The following is a 25,525-nucleotide window of genomic DNA, read 5'->3' on the forward strand; positions in this document are numbered from 1 at the left end:
GCTCTCACAGGAATGAGGGCTCGTGGATAGAGAGACGGGGCCAGAATGAGGCATGGGGCAATGGGTGAGGGGAGGGCAGGTACTGGGCATTGCTGGGGGGGGGCTAGGGAGGATGCCAGCTCAGAACGCAGCACCTGGCACGTGGCTCCTGACCCACCTCCAGCTTGGCAAACTTCTCGGCTTTGTAGCAGGCGTACTCGGCGTTGATCAGCTTGGTCAGCAGAAACTCCTGGAACTCGAGGCCCTGCGGGAGGAGAAACCCCACGTCAGCCTCTGCCTTTCCCTAGGGAATGAGCTCAGCAGGCAGCCAGCATCAGCCAGGGCGACTTGGCAGCGGACGAGCAACCCCTAGTGGTGGGACTAGCACATAGCAGCAGGAAGCTCCACCCACCTTGGCCCCAGCCTTGGCCCCGCCTGCCCCAGAGTTCCAGGCATTACCGCAATGGGACAGGACAGGAACCAGCAGACTCTATGGCTGCTCTGAGGGCCCCCTGGGCTCCTTGTCCAGGGAGAGCGGCATTCCCAGCAGAGAGCGTGACTCCCGCACAGCCTGGTCTGGAAGTGCAGACGGACGAGCTGGCCCCAGGGAGCTCCCTGGGACTGGGAAGTTCAACATGTCCCCTCTGGGCAGGTCAGTGCCTGCCTGGGGGCAGCAGCTGGCCTCAGGCTTCCTCGCCTCTCACCTTTCTGAAGATGGCTGGGTCAGGCAGTGGGGGGCCAAAGAAAGGCACGTCGTCCCGGGCTGTGATGGAGACCTGCAAGACATGGCGCTGTCAGTCCCACCTGAGCCACGTGCTGCCAGGCCAGTGGGTATGTCTAGACGAGGGAGGGCCCAGATGGGGTGGGCAGCTCTTTCCTGCAGGGCCCCCTGCCTTGCCCCACTTACTGGACACTGGGGTGTCTTCATGGCACAGGGGAATCACCCTCCCGACAGCCTGGGCAGGAGCGCTGGGGCCTGTAGTGCCCAGGAGCGGTGCATCCCTCCGAGCGGTATGCCTGCCCAAGAGCTCACCCCTCCCAGCCCCGCTAGGCTGCGCTGAGCAGCGGCCTCCAGCCCCTCTGGCCAGGACTCTCCGGCAGCATGTGGTGACAGCAGTGCTGCTCCCCCCAGAGCTGCCATCTCCCCAGATCACTGGGGCCAGCGGCTCAGCATTGAACCAGGACCTTCCACTTCAGGTCCACAGGGTGTCCTTGGGTCAGCATCAGCCTGGCTCCGGGTTCAAGCACCTCACGCCCAGGCCATGTGCTCTGGACAGGGCTCCCCCTCCTCCAGTGACCATCCCAGGGGGAGCAGTGATAACACCCATGCTTCACATGATCATTAGCCCCAAGAGGTAACTGAGGCACAGAGAGACAAAGAGACTGGCTCCATATCACACAGAGTCAGTGGCAGAGCAGGAACAGAACCCAGGAGTCCTGACTACCAGCCCCTATCTATAACCACTAGGGACTGTCACTCCCATATTAAGAACCTTGTGGCCCATTTCTGAGTGTCATGGATTGCTTCCCATGCCCAGTGCTCTGCCCAGCCCTTTTCCCTCAGCTCCCAGTCTCTAGCTGGGAGCAGGTCTGTGGCCCAGCCCCTGCCCTGTTAGTGCCATGGTAACTCGGTGGTGCCGCACCAAATGGGCTGGGTCCCTGGCAGGCTGCGACTCACAAGCAGGCCCCCGGGCGTGCGCTCACCTTGTAGAGCGTGCTCTCGGAGCAGGGCTTCTCCGCCTGCACCACGATGTAGGCGTGCAGGAAATTGGAGGCGATCATGTCCGGCACGAAGGGCGTGTTCTCGTCCTGGAAGACGATGGCCACAATGTCGTTCCCGATGTGCCTTTTCCTCTGCAACTGAGCACAGCAGGGAGGGCGTTACTCCCGCAGCCCAAGCCCCGTGCCAAGGCGGCCAGGCCCAGCACAGGTCAAGGAGCGGAAGTGGTGGGAGATAGATCAGGGAGACTGGGAGCTCAGCGAGGGGCAGGAGCATGGACAGGCTGAGCCAGAGGGACAGGGGGATCCCCTGGCTGCCCTTTGTCGATATCCCCCCTCCTCTCTGGGCCAAGACGGGGCCTCGGCACTAGCGAGTGTCTCTTCACTCCAGCGGGGGAATGGGGCTGGGCTGGGGCTGAGCAGGCCAGGGGCTGCGTGGGTCGGGGGGGCTGGTTTGGGGCAGAACCACTTGGGATGGGAGTCACATTGGTCACAGTGACTGCCTAAAAGAAGGGTGATATGCAGGTGCATGAAGAGGGTGGGGTGTGTGCACATGAAGGCTGGAGGGCTGTGTGGGGCTGTACTTTAGGGGGTGTATACACGTGTGTGCCCATATATGTGCAGACATGCATTTCCGTGTGCAGCCCCTGCCGGGGTGGGTGGGGTGCCCATGCAGGGCTGGGAGGCTGTGTGGGGCTGTACTGTAGGGGGTGTATACACATATGTGTCCATACATGTGTAGACATGCATTTCCATGTGCAGCCCCTGCCGGGGGGTACTGCAGCTCTCTCCTACCTGCTGGGCGTCGCCCTCGGTGTAGGGCAGCTTTGTGGACACGTGGAACATGATCTCCTTGCTGCGGAAGGTGCAGTAGACGGATTCTGTTCCCGTCTGGCCATGGGTCACGTCCAGCCCCCCCCGGAACCTGCCACCAAAAAGACCCAGGCCTCAGGCAGATGCCCACCCTGCCCTGTCCCTCCACTCCCAAGGAGCCCGGGACAGCAGCTGCAAGGCCAGGACGATCTGTCCCGCAGAGACTCACTGGATGGGACAGCGAGTGGCACAGGCTTAGCATAGAGGGGCCAGAGCAGTGCAGGGGGCCAGCCTCCCTCCTCTCCACACACAGGCCCAGCAGACCCAGGCTGGCAGGAGCTCGCTCACCCCTTGAAATCCTGCAGCTGGACTTTCTGGCCCAGGAAGTCGAGGAACTCCACAAAGGCCGGGCTCTCCTCGGTGGTGCCAAACAGCTCCTCCTCGGACGTCTGCAACATGGCCAGCAAAGCAGAGGAGTTAGGACAGGGCTGGGCCCCCTGGCCAGCTTAGCATGAGCCCGGGGCTGTGCTGGGTTGAGGCCTGTCCAGACAGCCTGGCTGGAGAGAAGCTGAGTCTGTGAGAGGGGGCAAAGAAGCCACTAGCGGAGATGGCGCTTGTAAGGGTGCAGGGGCGAAGAGCCTCTGCTGCAGCCGAGTCTCCCCCCGGGTCTATGCCATGAGCTGAGCTCTGACCTGCAGAGTGAACCCGCAACGCCCCCGAAGGCAGTGCCTGCAGAGAGCATGACAGCCACTGGGACCCAGCTCTGGGGAGTACCCATCGCAATCCTTCATCTGGGGCTGTCGCAGCCCCTCACCAACAGCCTGTCTGTGCACCCAGCTTCGGGGTTCTCCCCATTTGACTGGTGGGGAAACCGAGGCATGGGGGCCATGACTTGTAAAGGGTCACTGGAGAAGTAGGTAACAGAACTCTCCAGACTCCCAGTTCCCAGCCTTAACCATTAAGTGATGCTCTTCACCCCATCCCACCCCCGGTAACAGAACCAGGGCAACGCTATGTAGTCAAGGGTACGGTTTAGCTAGATAGCCTCTGCCATGGCTCCTGAATCCATTACAGCTCTTGGCAAAGCAAACGGGCCATTGCTGTGCTGAGATGAAAGCAGCTAGGAGGGCGGGATGCCAGGGAGACGTCTCTGCTGTTTAGGAAACCCGTCTCCAGCCGCTCCTGCTCGCCAACGGCCATGCTGAGCTGGAGTGGCAGCCGGAGGGTTGGGGGCTCCCGTCCCCGCCGCAGGCTGCTTGTCAGAGGGGAAAGCCGGGGATGAAGGCTGGCAGGCTGGGGTAGCCCCAGCCCCCTGTGGGATCGATTCACCGTCCCGGAGAGCCCAGCCCCCGCTCCACAGAGACTGACCCACCTGGCCCAACTTCTGGTAGATGACACCGAACTTGAAGTGATTGCTGAGGACGTGCTCGTCGAAGGTGACAATGAGACGGGAGGCCTGGGGAGACGGGAGAGGCTGGTTACATCCGGCTGCCAGGAACCCCTGCTCCCTCTGGGTTGTGACAGGGACCCGGCCCTGGGGGGACTCATGAGCCACGCATGGGGCAGGTTCCTCTCAGGGCGGTAGGTGTGGGGTGTGAGGCATGGGGCGGTGCAGAATCTGGATTTCGGGGGGGGGCGTCTCATGATTTCGACATTTCTTCCGTCCCAGAACGAGAACATTTGAAATTTCCCACAAACCAATTTTCTGAAAGATAATTAATCTGGGGCCGATCGAAGCTCTGACAAAATCTGACCCTTCCCTTCCCAGCGCCACTTTTTGCCCCATTTTTATAATACACAATTCTCAAAAAAAATCACAAAAAACTGGAAGGAAAAGTTGTTTCAAAATGGAAAACCGAAATGCCGCGTTTGGAAAAGATCAAAATGGGGCACTCCGAATGGGACACCCCCAGCCCTGCACCCGGCAAGGATGCCCCACGCCTGGCAGGACATGCCTGGCCCCACGCAACGCCCCCAGCCCTGCACCCAGCACTTGATTTCCATTTGGAAATGAATTTACCAAGGCGAGACGATTCCATGGATTGTTTGCTGTCTCTGAACTGGCGTTTCCAATGGAAAAAATCCCATTAGAAAATTTCCTCCCACGCGCAGGTGGGCGAGGGGCACCCTCGGAGCAGGAACAAGCCACACAGACAGGGACTGGGCTGGCTCTAACAGGCTTTTCCCATCTCTGAGATCTAGGACTCTGGTTCTTGTCCCCACCTGGTGCAAGCCCAGCTCTGTGTGAACTCCTAGCACAGCGACCAGGAAGCCCCACAGAGCAGGGCCCTGGGGGCTGGGGACCCGTGGAGCAGAGGGCACCTGAGCTCTTTTCCAAATCCAGCCCTTTGTGCCTGCATCCACATGTAGTTACCCACAATGCTCTTCTGCCTGTCAGCAGAAAAGGGATGGAGCCAGAGCTCTGGGACATTTTGGGAGGGGGTGTCTGGGAGTCACCCAGGGATGCCCCTCTTTCCTGTGAGCTGGGGAACCAGAGTGCTGTCTGGTGTCCCCTTCCCCACCTCAGTGGACTTCAGAAATGTGCTGTGGGAGGGATGGACTCTCCCGAGTCCCAGGGCTTCCTCTGAACCCCCACCCACCCCAGGGGTGGGAGCTTCGCCATAGAGCAGCCGGACCCTAGCCCAGCCCAGGACAGAATGCCCTGAGCTGAGTGCTCTGCTCTCAGCCCTGTTGTCAGGGGGCAGAAGGAGGCCAGCCCTGTTATAACCCAGCCAATGAGGTAAGCCCCTAGGACGGGGCGCCTCTCCTGCAAGGAGGAAGCTCCTCCAAACCCCTGGGTGGGGCTCTATGCTGGTCCGGGAGCACCCTGAGAAAGGCTCCCGGGGGCGGGGGCGGGGGGGCGGGCTTGGTGGTGCTGCTTCTGGCCACGGGCAAACCTGGCAAAGGAGCCAGCCAGGGTCAGGTTTGGGACTAAAGCTGAACTAAGTTCTGATTGGCTGTGGAATGCCCAGCCTGCCCATCCAACATCCTGGTGCCTGCTGAAGGCTGGGGTTCCCTGCTGGGCCCCCTGGTGGGAGCCAGGGCCGGCTCTAGGCACCAGCGCTCCAAGCATGTGCTTGGGGCGGCACTTTCCAAGGGGCGGCACTCCGGCTCCTTTTTTTTTTTTTTTTTAGGGGTGCAAAAAGCTGGGAGCCGGCCCTGAGCGGAGGTGAGCTGCGGCGGTGGGGGGCGCGGGGAGGGCTGCAGGAAGTAACCGTGGAGGGGGGGGCAGAGGAACCGCTTCCCCCCCCCACTCACCTCCACTCCACTGCCACCTGCTCCCCCGAGTGCGCTGCTGCTCCGCTTCTCCCCCCTCCCTCCCAAGCTTGCCGTGCGAATCAGCTGTTTTGCAGCAAGCCTGGGAGGGAGAGGGGAGAAGCGGAGCGGCGGCGGCGCGCTCAGGGGAGCAGGCGGAGCGGAGGTGAGCTGGGGCGGTGGGGGGCGCAGGGAGGGCTGCAGGAAGTAACCCTGGGGGGGCAGAGGAACCGCTTCTCCCCCCAGCTCACCTCCGCCTCCTCCCCCGAGTGCCGCCGCTCTGCTTCTCCCCCCTCCCAAGCCTTGGATGGAGGGGTAGGAGGGGAAATGCGGCGCGCCCGGGGGAGGAGGCGGGGCCGGGGATTTGGGGAAGGGGTTGGAATGGGGTGGGGAAGGGGCGGAGTTGGAGCGGGGCCGGGGGGGCGCGGGAAATTTTTTTTGCTTGGGGCGGCAAAAAACTTGGAGCCGGCCCTGGTGGGAGCCCCCAGTGGTGAAGAGGCAGGCTGGGTGTGCATATGCACACGGGAGCTGTCAGAAAGTGCAGGCTGGCTTCCCTCCCCCCGGCATGCTGCCTCCAGCCTACCTTTGGGTACAACACCGGATAGAACCGATCCACGTTCACGTCCTCGCACGCCAGCTGAAACACAGACGAGAGAGTGAGAACGTGCATGTCACGGAGTGTGGGGGAGTCCAGGCCCTGCACCCTCACTTCCTGCGATTCACTGTGACTCTCAGCCAGCCAGTAAAACGGAAGGTTTATTAGACGACAGGAACACAGTCCCAAACAAACCAGGACCCCCAAGTCAGGTCCCTCGGGGGGGGGGGGCAGGGAGCTTAGACCCCAGCCTTGGGGTTCCCTCCATTCCCCCAGACCGCTCCAAACTGAAAAACCCCCTCCAGCCGTCTCACCGGCTCCTCCCCCAGCCTTTGTCCAGTTTCCCGGGCAAAGGTGTCGCCTGGCTGCAACCCCCCTCCTGGCTCCGGTTACAGGCTCAGGTATCATCCCTCAAGTGAAGTCACCCCCTGCTCTCCCATCCCCCAATGCAGACAGTCCCAGTAAACTCCCCTGCGACATCCCTAGGTCAATCCGCCCCGCTCCCTGCTCCGGCACAGTGCAACTCAGAACCATGTGTGTGCACGTGTCAGGGGGGAGGAGGAGGGGCGCGTGCACTACTGTCCCCTGCTGGATGGGAGCAGCCAGAGCTCACGTGTGTGGGGTTTTGGGGTGATGCTCTCTGTTCTCTCAGGCTCCCTTCATGGAGCAAGGTGGGGGTTTGTATGTGTGCCCCAGCCCAGCCCCTGCCCCACACCAGGCTATCAACTTCAGCGCCCTGAGAGAGAATGGGCTGTACAGCCACAGTGCCCCGGCTGCCGGCCACGGCCGCTGGGCAGGCTGCAGATAAATGAATCCCTGCTGAAGCCAGGAATGGCCCCAGCCATAGGGCACTAACTGGCCCCCACAGCCCGGCGTTCTCCTCAGCCCTGAGGCAGAGAAACGGGGCCTGGCCTGCGTGAGGGCTGAGTGAGATCAGGGTACAGGCTCAGCCCATGGAGCTGGAAGGGTCCCGCTGAGGTACCTGCCTTGGCCATCTGCACGATGTTGGGGAACTCGGTCAGGCAGGAGATGGGGATGACGTCATGGTAGGTTCGGCACTTGGTCCTGCAATAAGAGACGAGGGTGTCACAGGACCTGGCTGGGCGCCCCAAGAGCCCTGGCGCCTGGCCCCCGCAGCGAGGGGGAGGAGGCACTATCTAGGCCCCTGTGGCTCAGGCATTGCCCCGGGGACACAGAGGGCCCCACGCTCACCTGAGCAGCAGCCGCAGGTGCTCCTGGTCACCAATTACATCATACTTGAGGGAGAAGACGAGGTGGCCCAGTGCCGTGTCCAGGGAGTAGTAGTTAAAGTGCTCCTGGGGGAAAACAGATGAGCCACTGAGAGACCAGAGCGCAGCCTCCCAGCAGGAGTGGGCATAGCTCTTTGGTCCCGTCAATGGTGGGGGGGGACAGTCCACTGCTGCCCTCTGGGGTAACGGCTGCCCTCCTGGGCTCACACAACAGCCTGGCTCCCGTGAGCAGGAGCTAAGAATTTCTGCCCCTTGGGCCCCAGCGCTGGGCAGGATGGGGTGCCCCCCTCAGGGCCTGGGGCGCCTCCAGGCGACAGAGGGAGGGAGGGGCAGTTTGCTGGTTAGGGCCTTGCGCATCCTGGCAGGTGAGGGCCAGCTGGTGACCAAGGAACTGGGGGGGAGGGGGGGTCGGCTGTTAGGCTCAGGCAGCAGGTCAGACACCTGCCACCATGCGCGGGAGGGCGGGGGGCTGCAAGTGGCTGACGGGTCCCATGTCGGCTACTCCAGCTCATGCTGAGCGCTGCCCCCCACAGGCTGCTGGGCCAGGCTGGCATGTCCTGCAGAGCCCCCGCCTTGGGACTCGGAGCAGGACCCCATGACCTGGAGATGTCCCACAGGGTCTGTCAACACCTCACGCCCCTCCATGGCCTGCTGCAGGGTCAGGGTCAACAGAGCCAGGGACCCGATGAGCCCCAGAGACCAGTGGGCAGCACAGGTAGGGGATGCACCTGGGGAACCCCAAGGAGTCTAGGCTGCTGCTCCCACTTCCCCACCAGCTGCAGGTGAACTTGGCCAACGAAGCCATTCCCAGCTGCCAACGGGGCACCCCTTCACGCCATAGCTCCCTCAACTACTGGCTGCATGAACCAGGGCAGGCCGGGACCTGGAGGTGCCTCCAGGGGGGTTCAGATGCTCTAACACAGCGGCACCACAGGCCTTTCCTAAGTGCCCCCAGCCCCAAGCGAGGGGCACCCAGAGCAGCTGCGTTGTGGGATCCACCCCATAGCACAAACCGCCCCCTCCATGATCACGGCGCAATGGGTCGGCCTTGCCCATGGGGAGAGGGAAGGCCCAACACACGGGGAGCAAACCCCAGAGCGGCATGGGCCATCCCAACCCCAAAGGCTGTGTACGTTTCCAACACTGGCAGAGCTTGGGCTGCCAATCCCATGCCTTTGGATTTGAGCGCCATCCCTGGGACCAGTGGGCATGGCCCTGGGCACATTCCAGGGGGATTAACCATGGGTAGCCCCGACTCACGCCAAACAACTGGGGACATGCAGTAAAGGTCTGTCCCGCAGCACTGCTGGGGGCCTCACCCCCTTTCCCCAGAACATTTCTCCCCACCAAGACACCAGTGCTGCCCAAAACACTGTGATGCAGCCAGCAACGCGCTCCAGCATGCCGCAATCCCCAGAGTCCTGACAGGGTGGGGAGGAGAACAGTGCAAACAGACAGCCGAGTCCAGGGAGCATTTAAATCCCACGGGGCGGATACAGCCGGAGCTGTACGGCATGTAAACAAGGCCCCAGCGCAATGCTCTGCTGGAACAGCAGGAGCAGAAGGGATGCAGCAATGCAATCGGGGGGGGGGGGCGTGCTCTCGCCATTGGAGGAGGGTGCAGGGTTGATTCATGCTAGCATGGCTCAGGGCCACGGAAGAGACAGGCTGTGTCCAGGTGCTGGGAAATTAATCCCAGCAGCAAGGGGTGCAGAAAAGCAACAGCTTGTAAGTACTCCAGCAAACAGCGTGATAACCTTGGGCAAACAGAGCCCGGGACTGCAGCCCACACCCTGAAGGAGAGCCCAGGGGCCTCAGGCCACGGCATGGGCTTTCCCAGGCTTAGGCCTGTTTGACTGAGGATAATAGAGGAGTGCTGCTGTTCTAACCATGCAGCTTCTTCTCAGCAACTAGCAGCACTAGCAGGATCTGTGATCTGGCCTGTGGGGGCTAGAGACGGTGCCAACCTCACCTACCCTCAGGTACCCCAGTTCTGTGCATGTGGGGGGTAGGGAAAGGCCTGAAGCCAGCTTTGAACTCCCCCTCTTTGGTGACCTGCCCAGTGCTTGGAGTGGGGTAGAGGGCCCCTGGGAAACAGAGAACTGCTGTAGAGCAGCAAATGCCAACCATGCTCCTGATCCACCCCATGCCAGGAACGGGAGCATGGCTGGCACAGAGCCCTGACACCAACTCCGTACTGCTCAGGGAGGCCCCCACATAGGGTGGCTTTTCAGGAAGTCTTTTCTGCTCCCTTAAAGGCCCCTTTATGCCCCCAGAGCATCTTAAAGGGGCCTCAGCACAATGACTAACCAGACCCCTAAACTGGATCCAAACGCTAGCAGTATCCGCTCCACCCCCTGAGCCCCAGGAACCTGGCTAATTCCCAGCTGCATGTCACCTGGGAGCTGGTGAACTGCGGGAGCCGCTGGGGAGCGCTGGGCCTGGGAGGAGGGGCAGGGAGCTGGGCAAGGCAGGGCTCTTGGGGGATCTGAAATCAGACTGTGGTTTGTGTGTTAAAGAACCCCGACGGTGGAACATCCTGGGCACCCCCGATGGCGAGATGTCCCAGGTCACCATTGCTTCCCCAAGCCCCTCTCCCCAGACAGGAGTCGAGTTCTTTTCCTTGTTCGATTCCCACAATTCCAGTCCCCCCATCCTGTTCACATGGGAAATTTGCTACATGGCTTCCTTGGGGGGCCCAATGGGGTCGGCTGGGTTGTTCCAGGGACAGAGAGCACATGGGCTGTCCCCAGCCTGCAAATGAAGCAGAGCCCCGTATGAGCCTGCTCCAAAATCCATTGAAACCAGGGGGAGTCTGAGTCCCACAAGCACCTGGAGCCAGGGAAACCGGTCTGGGCGGGGAATCACCAGCAAAGGGATGGAGAACAGCCAGTCTGTGCTAAAGGCAGCGCATGGCGAGCGCCTGGATCAAATTCCCGCTGGGCCGGGGCCGGGGGGTGGGTGGAGAAGGGGTGCCTACCTTGCCCAGGAAATGCTTCCTGTAGATCCTGGCCATGTGGTTACATTCCAGTTTCACCTTGGAGGTTGGAGACGGGAGCGACTCGGTTTCGGGGATGCTGGTCAGCTCATGGTTGGTGCCTTCGATCCAGTAGCCCCCGAACTGTGGAAGCAGGATGAGGGGGAACGGCCCCTCGCGCCCCAGCACCTGAAGAGAGAGGGAAGCCAGGAAACTGCACTGAGGAACGCTGACCGGCTCCCCAGAGCAGCGCCACAATCCTGATATGGAGACCCAAAGCCCTGTGGAGCATGCACCTAGGGTTTCTACAATGCCACTCTTCTGAAGGAGCCCAAGGGCCTTCGCAAACGAAGCGTTCGCCTCGTCAGCCTCGGGGGCCCAAGGCAGCAGCCAAGGGATGGGAAGCAGAGAGGGCACTGAGGGAGGCAGGGCAGTGCTCACTGTCAGGAACCAGGCCCATAGGGAGCACAGGCTCAGCACTGTGAGGGAACATCTTTCATTGGGCCAACTCCTGCACTTTGAGGTGATGAAAGGTCTCCCCTCCCCCGTGGCTCTCTAATATCCAGGGACCAACCTGGCTACACCAACACTGCAAACTGCGGAGGGGCCAGGAGGGGCCAGGAGCACAGCACCCCGCGGCGCCATGCTGGGGCAGTCAGGGAGAAGAGCACCCACTGCTGGCTAATCACCACCACTCCCTGCTCACCCACCCACAGCCTGGCCAGGCCAGATGCTGCATAGCTTAGGAGATCTGCTTGGATCCTAGCCCAGCCCCGCACAGCTGGGGACAGACACTGCATTGGCTCACCAGGAGGCTTCCAAAAGTGGGGTGCACTGAGCCCTCTTACCTTATAACTTGCCTTAGAGCAAGATAGCGGGGACTAGTGCTTAGCGCACTGGCCTGGGCCTCGGAAGACTTAGGTCTGTTCCCAGCTCTGCCCCTGGCCTGTGGGGTGACCTTAGCAAGTCCCCGCCCCTCTCCGTGCCTCAGTTTTCCCATCTGTAAAAGGGGGCTGTAAAGCACCTGAAGAACTCTGGGTGGAAAGTGAGATCAAAGAGCTACAGCTTGTTCTCAGAGCGAACTGACACTTAGCAGTGCCCTAGGAAATCAGCCAGCGTAGGGCCCGGGATGTCTGTGCAGGAATTGGCTGATGGGGAGGCAGCTGAATTTCAATAGGAGGCGCTTCCCTCTTGGTCTCTATTGAAGCAATGTCCCAGCCTGCTGCTGGAGGGATGGATGCCTCAGCCAGTTGCTAAGGCAGGGCAGGCAGGCTAATGGTTGTTAAATACCCTGAGGCCCTTTCCTTACACGTTGGAGCCTTGGCCTCAGTACCCCAGCCTGGTAACCACGCCCATCCCTTCCACTCCAACCCCACCCTCCCGGTGCTACATGCCCGCCGAGATCCCTGGGGGAGCTGGGGGATTTCCCAGCGCCCCCTATGGGTTGGTGCCATCCCTACGAGTGCCCAGAGTGTACCCTGTCCTGTGATCTGGCAGGGCCGGCCAATTGCTGCAAGACTCAGGCGCTGGTCTGTCAGGGCAAGGGGAAGATCAGCAAGTGCTTGGGACGCTGCAGAACAGCCCGCCCCTCCCTGCTTGTCCCCTCGTTACGCACCATACTCCCTACCCCTGCCCGCCTGTTCATCCCATTCACTCTGTGCCTTCCCAGGGACTCACATCCTGCCCTCCTCTAGACCTGCCCTGCTGCAATGCCAGATGCGGGTGGCTGGGCAGAGCGGGCCTCACCCTGCCTTTGTCACATGTCTCCTTAGACTGGAAGCTCCTTGGGGCAGAGACCATGCCTGGGGGTATGTGCAGCACCCCCAGACCGAGCTCTGGTCTCCACAGCAATGTAAATATGACACAGGCAGAGCACGGGCACCCTCATTACCTCATGGACGCTGGGATATGGGATATAATCCTCTTCGGTCTGAAAAAGACAAACACAGCAGAGGATCATCGACTGGGGGAGTCCACCCTGTGTGAGAGCCAGGCCTGCTGCTGCCCTCCCTGGGCCCCAGCCCCCTAGCCAGGCCTAGCCTTCCTTCAAGGACCTGCCAGGCAGAGAAGAGGCTTATCCTCAAAGCCCAGCATCCACATCTCCCCTGGGGGATGGAGCTCAGAGAGCAGAGCACTTTGGGGTGCGCACTAGTAGTGGAAGCTGTAGTGTAGACAGGTCTCTACCACCAGGGGAACTGCACAGGTGCACAATAATGGGACGCCTCATTGTAGAAAGTGGTGCTGCACAAGGGGCCTGGGAGGCACTCGAAAGCGGAGCAAATATCTGTGATGGGGCAGGCAGGACCCACCAGACGCCAGCCCCCTGCGAAGGCGATCGAGGAACAAAGCCAGACAGGTCATTGGTCAGAGGCGGGTCAGCACGGAGGGGTGTCGGCAGAGCTGGGTGCGGAGGGGACCCCGGAACTGGAATAGCTGAGGGGGCTGCGGGTCAGCACTGAGGGGTGTCGACAGAGCTGGGTGCGGAGGGGACCCCGGAGCTGGAATCGCTGAGGGGGCTGCGGGTCAGCACTGAGGGGGTGTCGGCAGAGCTGGGTGCGGAGGGGACCCCGGAGCTGGAATCGCTGAGGGGACTGCGGGTCAGCACTGAGGGGTGTTGGCAGAGCTGGGTGCGGAGGGGACCCCGGAACTGGAATCGCTGAGGGGGCTGCGGGTCAGCACTGAGGGGTGTCGACAGAGCTGGGTGCGGAGGGGACCCCGGAGCTGGAATCGCTGAGGGGGCTGCGGGTCAGCACTGAGGGGGTGTCGGCAGAGCTGGGTGCGGAGGGGACCCCGGAGCTGGAATAGCTGAGGGGACTGCGGGTCAGCACTGAGGGGTGTCGACAGAGCTGGGTGCGGAGGGGACCCCGGAACTGGAATCGCTGAGGGGGCTGCGGGTCAGCACTGAGGGGTGTCGACAGAGCTGGGTGCGGAGGGGACCCCGGAACTGGAATAGCTGAGGGGGCTGCGGGTCAGCACTGAGGGGTGTCGACAGAGCTGGGTGCGGAGGGGACCCCGGAACTGGAATAGCTGAGGGGGCTGCGGGTCAGCACTGAGGGGTGTCGACAGAGCTGGGTGCGGAGGGGACCCCGGAGCTGGAATCGCTGAGGGGGCTGCGGGTCAGCACTGAGGGGTGTCGGCAGAGCTGGGTGCGGAGGAGACCCCGGAACTGGAATCGCTGAGGGGGCTGCGGGTCAGCACTGAGGGGTGTCGGCAGAGCTGGGTGCGGAGGGGACCCCGGAGCTGGAATCGCGAAGGGGGCTGCGGGTCAGCACTGAGGGGGTGTCGGCAGAGCTGGGTGCGGAGGGGACCCCGGAACTGGAATAGCTGAGGGGGCTGCGGGTCAGCACTGAGGGGTGTCGGCAGAGCTGGGTGCGGAGGGGACCCCGGAACTGGAATCGCTGAGGGGGCTGCGGGTCAGCACTGAGGGGTGTCGGCAGAGCTGGGTGCGGAGGGGACCCCGGAACTGGAATCGCTGAGGGGGCTGCGGGTCAGCACTGAGGGGTGTCGACAGAGCTGGGTGCGGAGGGGACCCCGGAACTGGAATAGCTGAGGGGGCTGCGGGTCAGCACTGAGGGGTGTCGACAGAGCTGGGTGCGGAGGGGACCCCGGAACTGGAATAGCTGAGGGGGCTGCGGGTCAGCACTGAGGGGTGTCGGCAGAGCTGGGTGCGGAGGGGACCCCGGAGCTGGAATAGCTGAGGGGGCTGCGGGTCAGCACTGAGGGGTGTCGACAGAGCTGGGTGCGGAGGGGACCCCGGAACTGGAATCGCTGAGGGGGCTGCGTGTCAGCACTGAGGGGTGTCGACAGAGCTGGGTGCGGAGGGGACCCCGGAGCTGGAATCGCTGAGGGGGCTGCGGGTCAGCACTGAGGGGTGTCGGCAGAGCTGGGTGCGGAGGGGACCCCGGAACTGGAATAGCTGAGGGGGCTGCGGGTCAGCACTGAGGGGTGTCGACAGAGCTGGGTGCGGAGGGGACCCCGGAGCTGGAATCGCTGAGGGGGCTGCGGGTCAGCACTGAGGGGTGTGGGCAGAGCTGGGTGCGGAGGGGACCCCGGAACTGGAATCGCTGAGGGGGCTGCGGGTCAGCACTGAGGGGTGTCGACAGAGCTGGGTGCGGAGGGGACCCCGGAACTGGAATAGCTGAGGGGGCTGCGGGTCAGCACTGAGGGGTGTCGGCAGAGCTGGGTGCGGAGGGGACCCCGGAACTGGAATAGCTGAGGGGGCTGCGGGTCAGCACTGAGGGGTGTCGGCAGAGCTGGGTGCGGAGGGGACCCCGGAACTGGAATCGCTGAGGGGGCTGCGGGTCAGCACTGAGGGGTGTCGGCAGAGCTGGGTGCGGAGGGGACCCCGGAACTGGAATCGCTGAGGGGGCTGCGGGTCAGCACTGAGGGGTGTCGGCAGAGCTGGGTGCGGAGGGGACCCCGGAACTGGAATCGCTGAGGGGGCTGCGGGTCAGCACTGAGGGGTGTCGGCAGAGCTGGGTGCGGAGGGGACCCCGGAGCTGGAATAGCTGAGGGGGCTGCGGGTCAGCACTGAGGGGTGTCGACAGAGCTGGGTGCGGAGGGGACCCCGGAGCTGGAATCGCTGAGGGGGCTGCGGGTCAGCACTGAGGGGTGTCGGCAGAGCTGGGTGCGGAGGGGACCCTGGAACTGGAATCGCTGAGGGGGCTGCGGGTCAGCACTGAGGGGTGTCGACAGAGCTGGGTGCGGAGGGGACCCCGGAACTGGAATCGCTGAGGGGGCTGCGGGTCAGCACTGAGGGGTGTCGGCAGAGCTGGGTGCGGAGGGGACCCCGGAACTGGAATCGCTGAGGGGGCTGCGGGTCAGCACTGAGGGGTGTCGGCAGAGCTGGGTGCGGAGGGGACCCCGGAACTGGAATAGCTGAGGGGGCTGCGGGTCAGCACTGAGGGGTGTCGGCAGAGCTGGGTGCGGAGGGGACCCCGGAGCTGGAATCGCTGAGGGGGCTGCGGGTCAGCACTGAGGGGTGTCGGCAGAGCTGGGTGCGGAGGGGACCCCGGAACTGGAATCGCTGAGGGGGCTGCGGGTCAGCACTGAGGGGTGTCGGCAGAGCTGGGTGCGGAGGGGACCCCGGAACTGGAATCGCTGAGGGGGCTGCGGGTCAGCACTGAGGGGTGTCGGCAGAGCTGGGTGCGGAGGGGACCCCGGAACTGGAATCGCTGAGGGGGCTGCGGGTCAGCACTGAGGGGTGTCGGCAGAGCTGGGGTTGGGCAGGACTGGAAAAGCAAGGAGGGCTGGTGTTCAAACTAAAGCGCAGTGGCAGAGCAGAGGCTGGGAACCCTGTACAGCTCCTGCTGAGCAGCCCTCAGAGCTGGGGGCTGGGGGGGGGGCATCGATTTCTCTGCCTCTAGTCAGAGCCCCTCTGTGGACGCTGAGCTCGATACAGAGCGCAAGGGGCACCAGAGCCACCTGCAGCCGGGCAGTGCGCCGCACGGTGCAAAGCACAGGCCCCATCCGACACTGCAGAGGGCATCCCAGCATGAGTGGGTAACCCCCAATGTGCTGGGGCAGGGAGAGCCAATGCCCCTGCCCCCATGCAGCATCCTCTGGGGCCTACCTTGAGAGGGGGTGGGAAGGAGCATCGCTGTTCATCCATTCTGCTTCCCTGTGAGAGACAACAAGGAAGAGGGAGTCAGTGAGTGGCCCTGGCACCAGAGTGCGTGTTTGCTCTGCGGGTGGGGGCTGCTTCCTGCTTGGCACAGATCTGCAGGCAGCTGTGGGTCGCAGCCGCGTGGCTGTCCCTGCTCTGTATCCTCCTCCGAGTCGATGGCTGTGGGAGGGACTTGGGGGTTGTGTCTACCTGTGGCAGTGCCTGGCAGGATCTCTGCAAGCATGCCCATGTACTCACAGCTGGGGGTGGGGCGCTGGTTGTCACTGAGGCTGCGCAGCCTCTCCTAGAGTCCCTGTATCGCCGTGTGTCTGTGCAGTGCATCAGGACAGCGACAAGTCCCAGGGCTACAAAGGCCCAGGAAGCCATTCAGCTCTGCTCACTTGGAGAGCTTGGCTTTGCATGCTGAACCAGCTGGGCAGAGCCTGGTTCCCAGTCTGGGACCCACTCCTGCAGATGCCTCTGCTCGGCGACTTAGCCACTGCCAGCAGCCGTCTCAGAAACGCCAATCCCATTAGGGGATGACAGATCAGCTTCATCCTCAGTCCCAGGTCAGGGTCCACAGAGAGACCCCCTCCTGAGGGGAGCCCAGTGCAAAGGGCCTTTCTAGAAAGCACCTAGGGGTTTGCAGGGCCCCCATCTCCCTGGCTCTGCTCAACCTGCAGCATCAGAGGAGACCCTACTCGTGCCCGTCCCCTCCAGAAATGTATTGAATCAGCTGCAGCGAGACACTGAAAAACTCCAGCCACAGCGACAGCCTCCGCCGAATGGTACCGAGTCGACACCCTGTCTAACCTCCTCCAATCTCTGAGCCCCCAGGGCTGCTCCCGCCCTGGCTCTCCCAGGGGACACAGGGCCTGACACATGGGCCCTGGCGGACCTCTCATCCCAGCCGGGGGTGGAGGGTGAGGGAGCTCCCCGGGCTGAGATGGACCCAGAGCAGAGTCCCGCTGGGAATCCCTTCCCCAAACCAGCCTCCACTTCTTGGCTGGCTCCCCAGAGCCCGCGTACCCCCCGCCCATGCCTCCTAGTGTGTATTGCACCTTCCTTCCTTTCTTCTGCTCAGCCAGCCATGGGCCCAGCTCCAGGGAGGCGACTCACCTGCATCTTTTCGATCATCTCAAACAACTCTGAGGTCTGCAAGAGAGAGAAAGCAGCCTGCATCAGCACGACGGGCCGAGACCGTGCTCTGCAATCCCAGCAGGCCTAGAGCGCCTATGGCCATAGGGCTGCCATCAGTGCCCTGCATGGGATAGCCAGGCTGTCCCCATCAACCTCAGGCAGGGCAGGCTGGGATAGCGGGAGGACTTTAAGGATAGGTCTGACTCAGACTCAGAGACTCAGAGACAGCCTAAATTTCAGCCAGGTCCCAGCCCCTGCCCCCAGCCTGGCCCTCACTCCCCCCATCTGCCCCACCACTGCTCTCAGTAACTGCGCTGACCTCAGGCCTCCGCTGACACCCCCACTGCCGGGGGACTCCCTCCCCAGCTGAGTCTGATCTCGGGGCAGTCAGTGAATCATGCTGGCTGTGTGAGCCAGGGGTAACGCTCCCTGCTCGAGCCAGTCAGCCCTTGTCCCAAATGGGATGAGAGCTGTCCTCCTTTTAGGCCATGCACCCTCAGCCTGCAGGGTGGGGGCAGTTCTGGCCTGTCCCAGGTGGGAGTTGTCTGGCCCATTGATGAGGCTCGGATACGATGGGCTGGATTTCCCAAGACACTACATGGAGAGCCCCAATATGCCCTGCTCTTTGGAGACCAGCACAGGGTGGGGGCAGGGGGAGCTTGCTCACCAGAGGACAGAGCTGCTAGATGGGTGAGCCCCCCCCGACACTTACTGAGATACCCATGTGCAGGGTTAGCCCCCCAACAGATACGTAGCTACAAACATACACTCACTTGTGTTGAGATACAGCCGTGTACATGGCCAAACACACATGTGCACATGCACCCGTATAGGAATCCACACACACAGGGAGAGAGAGAGACAACCTCCCCTCCCCCCCCATAAACACCCTTGTGCACCCAGACATGCTCCTGAACATAGACACACCTGCCAACATGCATGTGCACAAAGACACCCTGCTCACACACCCACATGCAAACTACAGACACATTGCACACACCCCCACGTGCACCCCCAAGAACTCGTTCACATGCACTCCTGGACACACACCCCACATGCGCACACACAGTACAGGCCCCTGCTCACCCAGGCGTGCAGGGTTAACCACTTTCCCTTCTAACACAAGCAATCACGCTTAATTACTTGTCTTGGCTCCTTGAGCGCTCAGCAGCTCCCTGCTGGAGTGGGCGGAAGGGCTGAACACAGAGCCCTGAACTTCATATGAAACAGGTAGACTGGAAAGGACGCCCGGCTGGTTCAGGGGCTCCTCCCACCCACCCGATCCCCCTCCGGGCCAGCTCTTCTCACTGCCTCCCCCGCATCCCAGCCCCATCCACCCGCTTTGGCGTGCGTCCCCTCCTGCCCTTCTGTCGCCCCAGCCTGCAGACCTGCCACAGCATGCTTCTCTGGGCCAGTGGTCGGGGTCACTGTCGGGCACCACCCAAGCAAACCCAGCCAGGACAGGCGAAGGCTGCTGGAGGCCCCAGGGTCCCCGATGCTGATGCCACTGCGTGCCCGAGACGCTGCTCTTGAGCCAGACTCACGTTCCAGCCGCACTCGGCTGAGTCGCTCCTGTGCAGCCCTGGTGCACCAGAGGAGAAGGGCTGCAGCCGAGCCATCCTGATGGGCTGGGGCTCTCCTGGGGCACTTCCCCACGCACCACACAAGCCCCAGCTGCTCTGAGCTCTTGTGGGGCAGCCAGCCCCCGCCCCTCAGCCCCGGGATTCCAGGAGGCATGGAGGTGAGTGGTGGCTCGCCCGGTGCTGGGATTCGCTGGCACTCGGCTCCATGTGTACTTTATGGGCGTGGAGCCAGGTGCAGGAGAGAGCCGTGCCAAGGGGCAGGTCTCGCTGCTCCAGCCTGCCCCAGGCTGTGCAGAGGAGCCAGGGAGTTGGCTGCAGATCACCTGAACGGCCAGGGGTCTCCGCCACCACGCACTCCCGGCGGCTGGGTGTGTGCAGGGCCGGCTTTAGCAAGTGCAGGGCCCGATTCCTGGGAATCAGGCGAATCAGCCTAAAGCCGGCCCTGGGTGTGTGAAAGACTCAAGCTGCTCCCACCGGCTCCCAGGCCTGCGCTGTAACAGACGGCAGCTCAGCTCAGCCCATGCCAAGCTCTCCGCTGAGCCCCAGCCCTGCATCCTCAAATACCGCCCCAGTTATGGGGGAGGGGGCAACTTTCTCAGCACTACTGCTCAGAGGTCATGTGAATGGCAGACCGAGGCTGCTTTCACACACAGCCCTCGGCACGGGGGAGCAGCACCCACTAGGCCAGTGGTTTTCAAACTGCAGGTCGTGACCCAGTACTGGGTCATGGAATGTCAGGCACTGGGTCGCGGCGGCTCTGGTCAGCACCGCCGACCGGGCCGTTAAAAGCCCCGTCGGCAGTGCTGCCCGGCTAAGGCAGGCTAGTCCCTAACTGTTCTGACACCACGCTGTGCCCCGGAAGCGGCCAGCAGCAGGTCCGGTAGGCGGGGGGGGCGGGGGGCACAGGGCTCTGCGCGCTGCCCCTGCCCCGAGAACCGCCCAATGGGAGTTGGGGGGGCGGTGCCTGTGGGTGAGAGCCGCGTGGAGCCGCTTGTGCACCTCTGCCTAGAAGCCAGACCTGCTGCTGGCCGCTTCTGGGGTGCAGCGTGGTCCGCGGTGCTAGGACAGGCAGGAAGCCTGCCTTAGCACCCCCACTGCCCCGCTGAACAGTAGCCGACCAAGATAAGCCCATGTCCCAACCTCGCGCCCCAATTCCCTGCCCCAGCCCTGAGCCCCTCGGAAACCTGGAGCCCCTTCCTGCACCCCAAACCCCTCATCCCCAGCCCCACCCCAGAGCCTGCACCCCCAGTCCAGAGCCCTGACTCCCTCCTGAACCCCAACCCCCTGCCCCAGCCCAGAGCCCCCTCCCACAACCTGAACCACTCACTCCCAGCCCCACCCCGCAGCCCTCACCCCCGCACCCTAACCCTGACCCAGCCCTAAGACCCTCCTACACCGCAAACCCCTCATCCTCAGCTCCGTAGGGTCACGGGCATCAACAATTTTCTTCAGAAAAGAAGTTTGAAAACCACTGCACTAGGCCAGCCAGCCACCAGCGCTCCCCTACCCTGTCCAGCCCCACTGATCCAGAGCCACCATCCCCCACCCCGAGAGTTAGGATGCTCTAGTGCCCCTGCCAGAGTCTTGGAGCTAGGAGCCCAGGGTCGTCATCTCAGCTCTCTGCCGACATGGATGACACACAGCCTTCCGTGCCTCAGTTTCCCCTCTCAGATAAAGGGACCAATCCCCCTTCGCAAAGTGCTCCGGGATCCTTTGATGGCAGGTGCTACAGCAACATAAGGCACATCCTAGTTACCAGTGCAGCTCTCGGCCTCCTCAAGCGCTGGCACCACATGCAGTGGTATATGCATTTGCTACTGGCACCTGCTAGGTGAGCTGGGCTGTTAGCTCCAGCTGTAGAGGTTAGGAGGGGGCTAAAGTGCAGGCAGCCGTCCCGCCCATGAGTGTGGAGTCCAGACAGCACAGGCTGGGGGTGTAGGCCTGACCGCCAGAGAGCGCCCCAGCATCAGCGTGGGTATGTCTACACTGCGCTGTAAACCAGGGCTCAGATTCCGGTTTGTGCCAAACCCCCCTCCCGTTCACACACAAATCTGTCTGACTCAGGATGTGAGAGCAGGGCCTACCAGGGGGTGGGCAGGGTCAGAGCCCGAGTCCTGCTGTGACTCGGGTCTAAGCCCTGCCTTTGCGCAGTGTGGTCACAGTTCAAGCTGCAACCCGGAGTCAGAAGGTCTGCACAGTGCAGTGTGGATGGGTTCGCATGGTTCAGACCCGGGTCCAGCTGTTGTAAGCCCAGCTTTACAATGCACCGTGGACACTCAAGTGTGGGCCTGGAAACCGAATCCACAAATCTGGGTCCCACAGACCCAGTTTCCAATGCAGTGTGGACACACCCTGTGCATCCAGCAGCCACATCAGAGAATCCCCTGGGCAGACATCACAGCCCTGGGGTTTCATTCCCAGCTGTCACTGTCCTGCTGGGGACCTTGACCAAGTCCTGTCCCCTTGCTGCTCCCACCTCTGTCTGTGTGGATTGGAAGCCCTGTGGGCAGGGACTTGCTTGCTGTGGGTACAGCCCAGCAAACGGAGCCTTGGCTCTTGGCAGGGACCTCTGGGCACCCCTGCAACATAAGTCATTCCTAATACTTCAAATCAGAGGCAGCAGCTGTTTGGATTACAGTCTCTTTAAGGGAAGTGGCTGGCAGTAGCTGTGTGCTATTAGCCAGGTGAGGGTAATTAAAGCAATTAGCAGGCTGCAGGAATGAATCTCCCGCCTGTGAGACATGGCACAAATGAAAGGGAAATACAGGTCCCCTGGCTTGTCTGGTGCTGCTTGTGACAGATGGAGCCAGAGAACGAAGCCACAGGAAATGCAGTCACATATAGCCCGTGTGCGTCATGGTACCACATGTCAGAAATAGCAGCAGTTAATCCTAGCACATTGCACAGTGCTTAATACAGGTATACACAGGATTCCTTTCACCCCCTCTGGGGAGGAATGCCGCAGCCACTCTCTACAAAACTGCACAACATTTTAGGACAGGCAGGGAAGAACACCACCTCCAATTAAACTGAAGGAATGTAGGTCGGAAGAATGTAGTTACTACTGCCAACTGCAGTGTGTCCAGGACACCAGCAATAATGACCCAGTTTATGTGAATAGTCCCACGGGATCTTTGATGCCAAGTGCTCCGGGCTTTGGTTCTGCAGGCATTTTAACAGGGCTGAACAAAATGTCTATATCTAGCAACAAAGAATGCCGGTCACACTTACAGAATGGGGGCTCGATCGTGGGCAGCAGTGACTCTGAAAACAATTTGGGGTCATGGTCACCAGTGCCGGAGCCGGGGAGGCCAGGGGGCCATGGCCTCCCACTTTTTAACAAAAGAAACATATGTGCTCTCTGTGGGATATTTAAGTATTAATTCCTCCATCACTTTGGCCTTGGTCCCCCAACTTCTACAAAGATCCCAGCGCCCAAATGGCCATTGTCTCCCCCTGTCCTTTAAAACCTGGCTGGGAGGGAGCATGCAATGACCTGGCCCAATTGGTCAGCACCAAGGTCCCACTTTGCACTGAGCCACATACCAGCAGCTGGGCCCTCACCTGTTGGCTACCAAAACTGCAGCAGAGGCTTCAGTAAATGCTGGGGACCTGCCGGGTCTGGGAAGCAGGAAGGACCTGTCACCTGAGGGCTTCAGGCTGGTCAGAAGGGAAAGTAAGGTAAGGAGGGGGCTGGAGATCTGGGAGGGTCAGGCCTTTGGGGGATGGGGGATGAGGAGCTGGAGGGGTCAGGCTGTTGGGGGCTGGGGAGCTGAAGGGGTCAGGTTGTTGGGGGGTAGGGGCTGGGGATCTGGGAGGGTCAGGCCGTTGGTTGGGGGGGCTGGGGATCTGGGAGGGTCAGGCCATTGAGTAGGGAGCTGGGAGGGTCAGGCCGTTGGCTGGGGGGGGCTGGGGATCTGGGAGGATCATGCCATTGATGGGGGCTTGGCTCAGCACTCTTGCAGTCCTTTTGGCACCCGTGCTTATGGGGGATGATCAGCTGAACATGAGCTCCCAGTACAATGCTGTGGCTAAAAAGCAATCCATGGACGCCTAAACAGGGGAATGTCTAGTATGACATTTTCCTCTCTGCTTTGCACTGGGGCGCCTGCTGCTGGCATCCTGGTTCCAGTCCCGGTGCCACAGCTCAAGGAGGATGCTGATAAACTGGAGAGGGGTCAGAGAAGAGCCAGGGGAATGATGAAAGGGTTAGAAAACCTGCCGTACAGTGACTGACTCACGGAGCTCCATCCATTTAGCCTAACAAAGAGAAGGTTCGGGGGTGACTTGATCCCAGCCTGTAAGTACTTACATGGGGAACAAATATTTCATAAGGGGCTCGTCAGTCTGGCAGCGACAGGTCTGACCTGACCCAGTGGCTGGAAGCTGAGGCTAGACACGTTCAGACTAAGGCGAACATTTTTACCAGTGACAGTAACTGGACCATTACCACTGGACCAATTCACTGGGGTCGTGATGGATTCTCCATCCCTGACCGTTCTCAAAGCTCTGCCCTAGGGATTACTGTGGGCAGGTCTCTGGCCGGAGCTATCTGGGGTCACACTAGATGGGCACAAGGGTCCCTCCTGGCCTTGGAAGCTATAAGCACAGGGCAGTGACCCAATGCTAACTGAAAGGGAAGAGTGCCCTCTACTGAATCATCACCTGCGTCTCCGCAGCAACCTCAAGTTTTCTTGGTCTCCCATCCAAGTACCATAGAATCATAGAATAGAATAATAGAATATCAGGGTTGGAAGGGACCTCAGGAGGTCATCTAGTCCAACCCCCTGCTCAAAGCAGGACCAATCCCCAACTAAATCATCCCACCCAGGGCTTTGTCAAGCCTGACCTTAAAAACCTCTAAGGAAGGAGATTCCACCACCTCCCTAGGTAACCCATTCCAGTGCTTCACCACCCTCCTAGTGAAAAAGTTTTTCCTAATATCCAACCTAAACCTCCCCCACTGTAACTTGAGATCATTACTCCTTGTTCTGTCATCTAGTACCACTAAGAACAGTCTAGATCCATCCTCTTTGGAACCCCCTTTCAGGTAGCTGAAAGCGGCTATCAACCCCCCCCCCCATTCTTCTCTTCTGCAGACTAAACAATCCCAGTTCCCTCAGCCTCTCCTCATAAGTCATGTGCTCCAGCCCCCTAGTCATTTTTGTTGCCCTCCGCTGGACTCTTTCCAATTTTTCCACAGCCTTCTTGTAGTGTGGGGCCCAAAACTGGACACAGTATTCCAGATGAGGCCTCACCAATGCTGAATAGAGGGGAATGATCACGTCCCTTGATCTGCTGGCAATGCCCCTACTTATACAGCTCAAAATGCAGTTAGCCTTCTTGGCAACAAGAGCACACTGTTGACTCATATCCAGCGTCTTGTCCACTGTAACCCCTAGGTCCTTTTCTGCAGAACTGCTACCTAGCCATTCGGTCCCTAGTCTGTAACAGTGCATGGGATTCTTCCGTCCTAAGTGCAGGACTCTGCACTTGTCCTTGTGGAACCTCATCAGATTTCTTTTGGCCCAATCCTCTAATTTGTCTAGGTCCCTCTGTATCTTATCCCTACCCTCTAGCGTATCTACCACTCCTCCCAGTTTAGTGTCATCTGCAAACTTGCTGAGGGTGCAGTCCACACCATCTTCCAGATCATTAATGAAAATATTGAACAAAACCGGCCCCAGGACTGACCCTTGGGGCACTCTGCTTGATACCGGCTGCCAACTAGACATGGAGCCATTGATCACTACCCAGTGAGCCCAACGATCTAGCCAGTTTTCTATCCACCTTATAGTCCATTCATCCAGCCCATACTTCTTTAACTTGCCAGCAAGAATACGGTGGGAGACCGTATGAAAAGCTTTGCTAAAGTCAAGGAATAACACATCCACTGCTTTCCCCTCATCCACAGAGCCAGTTATCTCCTCATAGAAGGCAATTAGGTTGGTCAGGCATGAGTTGCCCTTGGTGAATCCATGCTGACTGTTCCTGATCACTTTCCTCTCTTCAAAGTGCTTCAGAATTGATTCCTGGAGGAATCAGCCAGGTTCCCCTGCCATGTAGCCTGGCATGAGATCGGCAGGGCCACAGGCCAATGGGCTCTGGGGAGGCAGGGCTGGTCTCGACTGCAAGCACATTAGGCAGCTGGAACGGCTAGTGCGTGTGATGTTGGAAGGACTGGGATGGGGGATGGGAAGGGTTCAGGTTAGAGTTGTGGCGGTGAAAGATTTGGGGAGGGCTAAGAGGGGATGATTCTTTCAAGCTGAGAGGGCTACAAAGTCCTGGCTGGGCAGGCAGTCTGGGGCCCTGTAGCCAGTGACTCTACAGCAGTGCAGCTTCTTGTGGGATTCACCCCTTGTGGTTCCTGATACTGGGGGGTGGATCTCCTCAGTCCTTCCCCTTTCAGGCAGGGGTGGTAAATTCTGAAGGCCAGAATTCCCCAGCCCACGACTCTTGAGAGCAAGAAACTGCCCTAGTATCTGTCATTCCACCTCAATCAGCGGTTCTCAAACCAGGTGGCTGGGCTCATGCAGGAGGTGGGGATAAAGGGGACAGCTGGAACCCCACCACCCAGGGCTCTACTTCCCCTCCACCCCTCAATTCCTC

At 60.9% G+C, this 25,525-nt stretch overlaps 1 protein-coding gene across 2 annotated transcripts in view; it reads right to left on the minus strand.

Moving 5' to 3' along the window:
• The window catches only part of RAP1GAP (RAP1 GTPase activating protein), a 151,322-nt gene that overhangs the window by 61,504 nt on the left and 64,293 nt on the right, over nucleotides 1-25,525 (minus strand). Inside the window, exons 1-14 of one of the 2 annotated variants that reach the window (XM_065421443.1) lie at nucleotides 18,878-18,952; nucleotides 17,313-17,348; nucleotides 16,161-16,208; nucleotides 12,480-12,518; nucleotides 10,592-10,777; nucleotides 7,574-7,677; nucleotides 7,348-7,426; nucleotides 6,350-6,403; nucleotides 3,884-3,967; nucleotides 2,860-2,960; nucleotides 2,494-2,623; nucleotides 1,684-1,839; nucleotides 684-755; nucleotides 158-244 (exon numbers count right to left, since the gene is read on the minus strand). In XM_065421443.1, coding sequence (XP_065277515.1) covers nucleotides 158-244; nucleotides 684-755; nucleotides 1,684-1,839; nucleotides 2,494-2,623; nucleotides 2,860-2,960; nucleotides 3,884-3,967; nucleotides 6,350-6,403; nucleotides 7,348-7,426; nucleotides 7,574-7,677; nucleotides 10,592-10,777; nucleotides 12,480-12,518; nucleotides 16,161-16,208; nucleotides 17,313-17,348; nucleotides 18,878-18,952 — 1,251 coding nt within the window. Of the gene's footprint in view, nucleotides 1-157; nucleotides 245-683; nucleotides 756-1,683; nucleotides 1,840-2,493; nucleotides 2,624-2,859; nucleotides 2,961-3,883; nucleotides 3,968-6,349; nucleotides 6,404-7,347; nucleotides 7,427-7,573; nucleotides 7,678-10,591; nucleotides 10,778-12,479; nucleotides 12,519-16,160; nucleotides 16,209-17,312; nucleotides 17,349-18,877; nucleotides 18,953-25,525 lie in introns of those variants that run through there. The other variant, XM_065421442.1, reaches the window with a different exon arrangement.

The sequence above is a fragment of the Emys orbicularis genome, chromosome 22 (assembly GCF_028017835.1).
Source record: "Emys orbicularis isolate rEmyOrb1 chromosome 22, rEmyOrb1.hap1, whole genome shotgun sequence".
In the NCBI taxonomy this organism is placed as follows: domain Eukaryota; kingdom Metazoa; phylum Chordata; order Testudines; family Emydidae; genus Emys; species Emys orbicularis.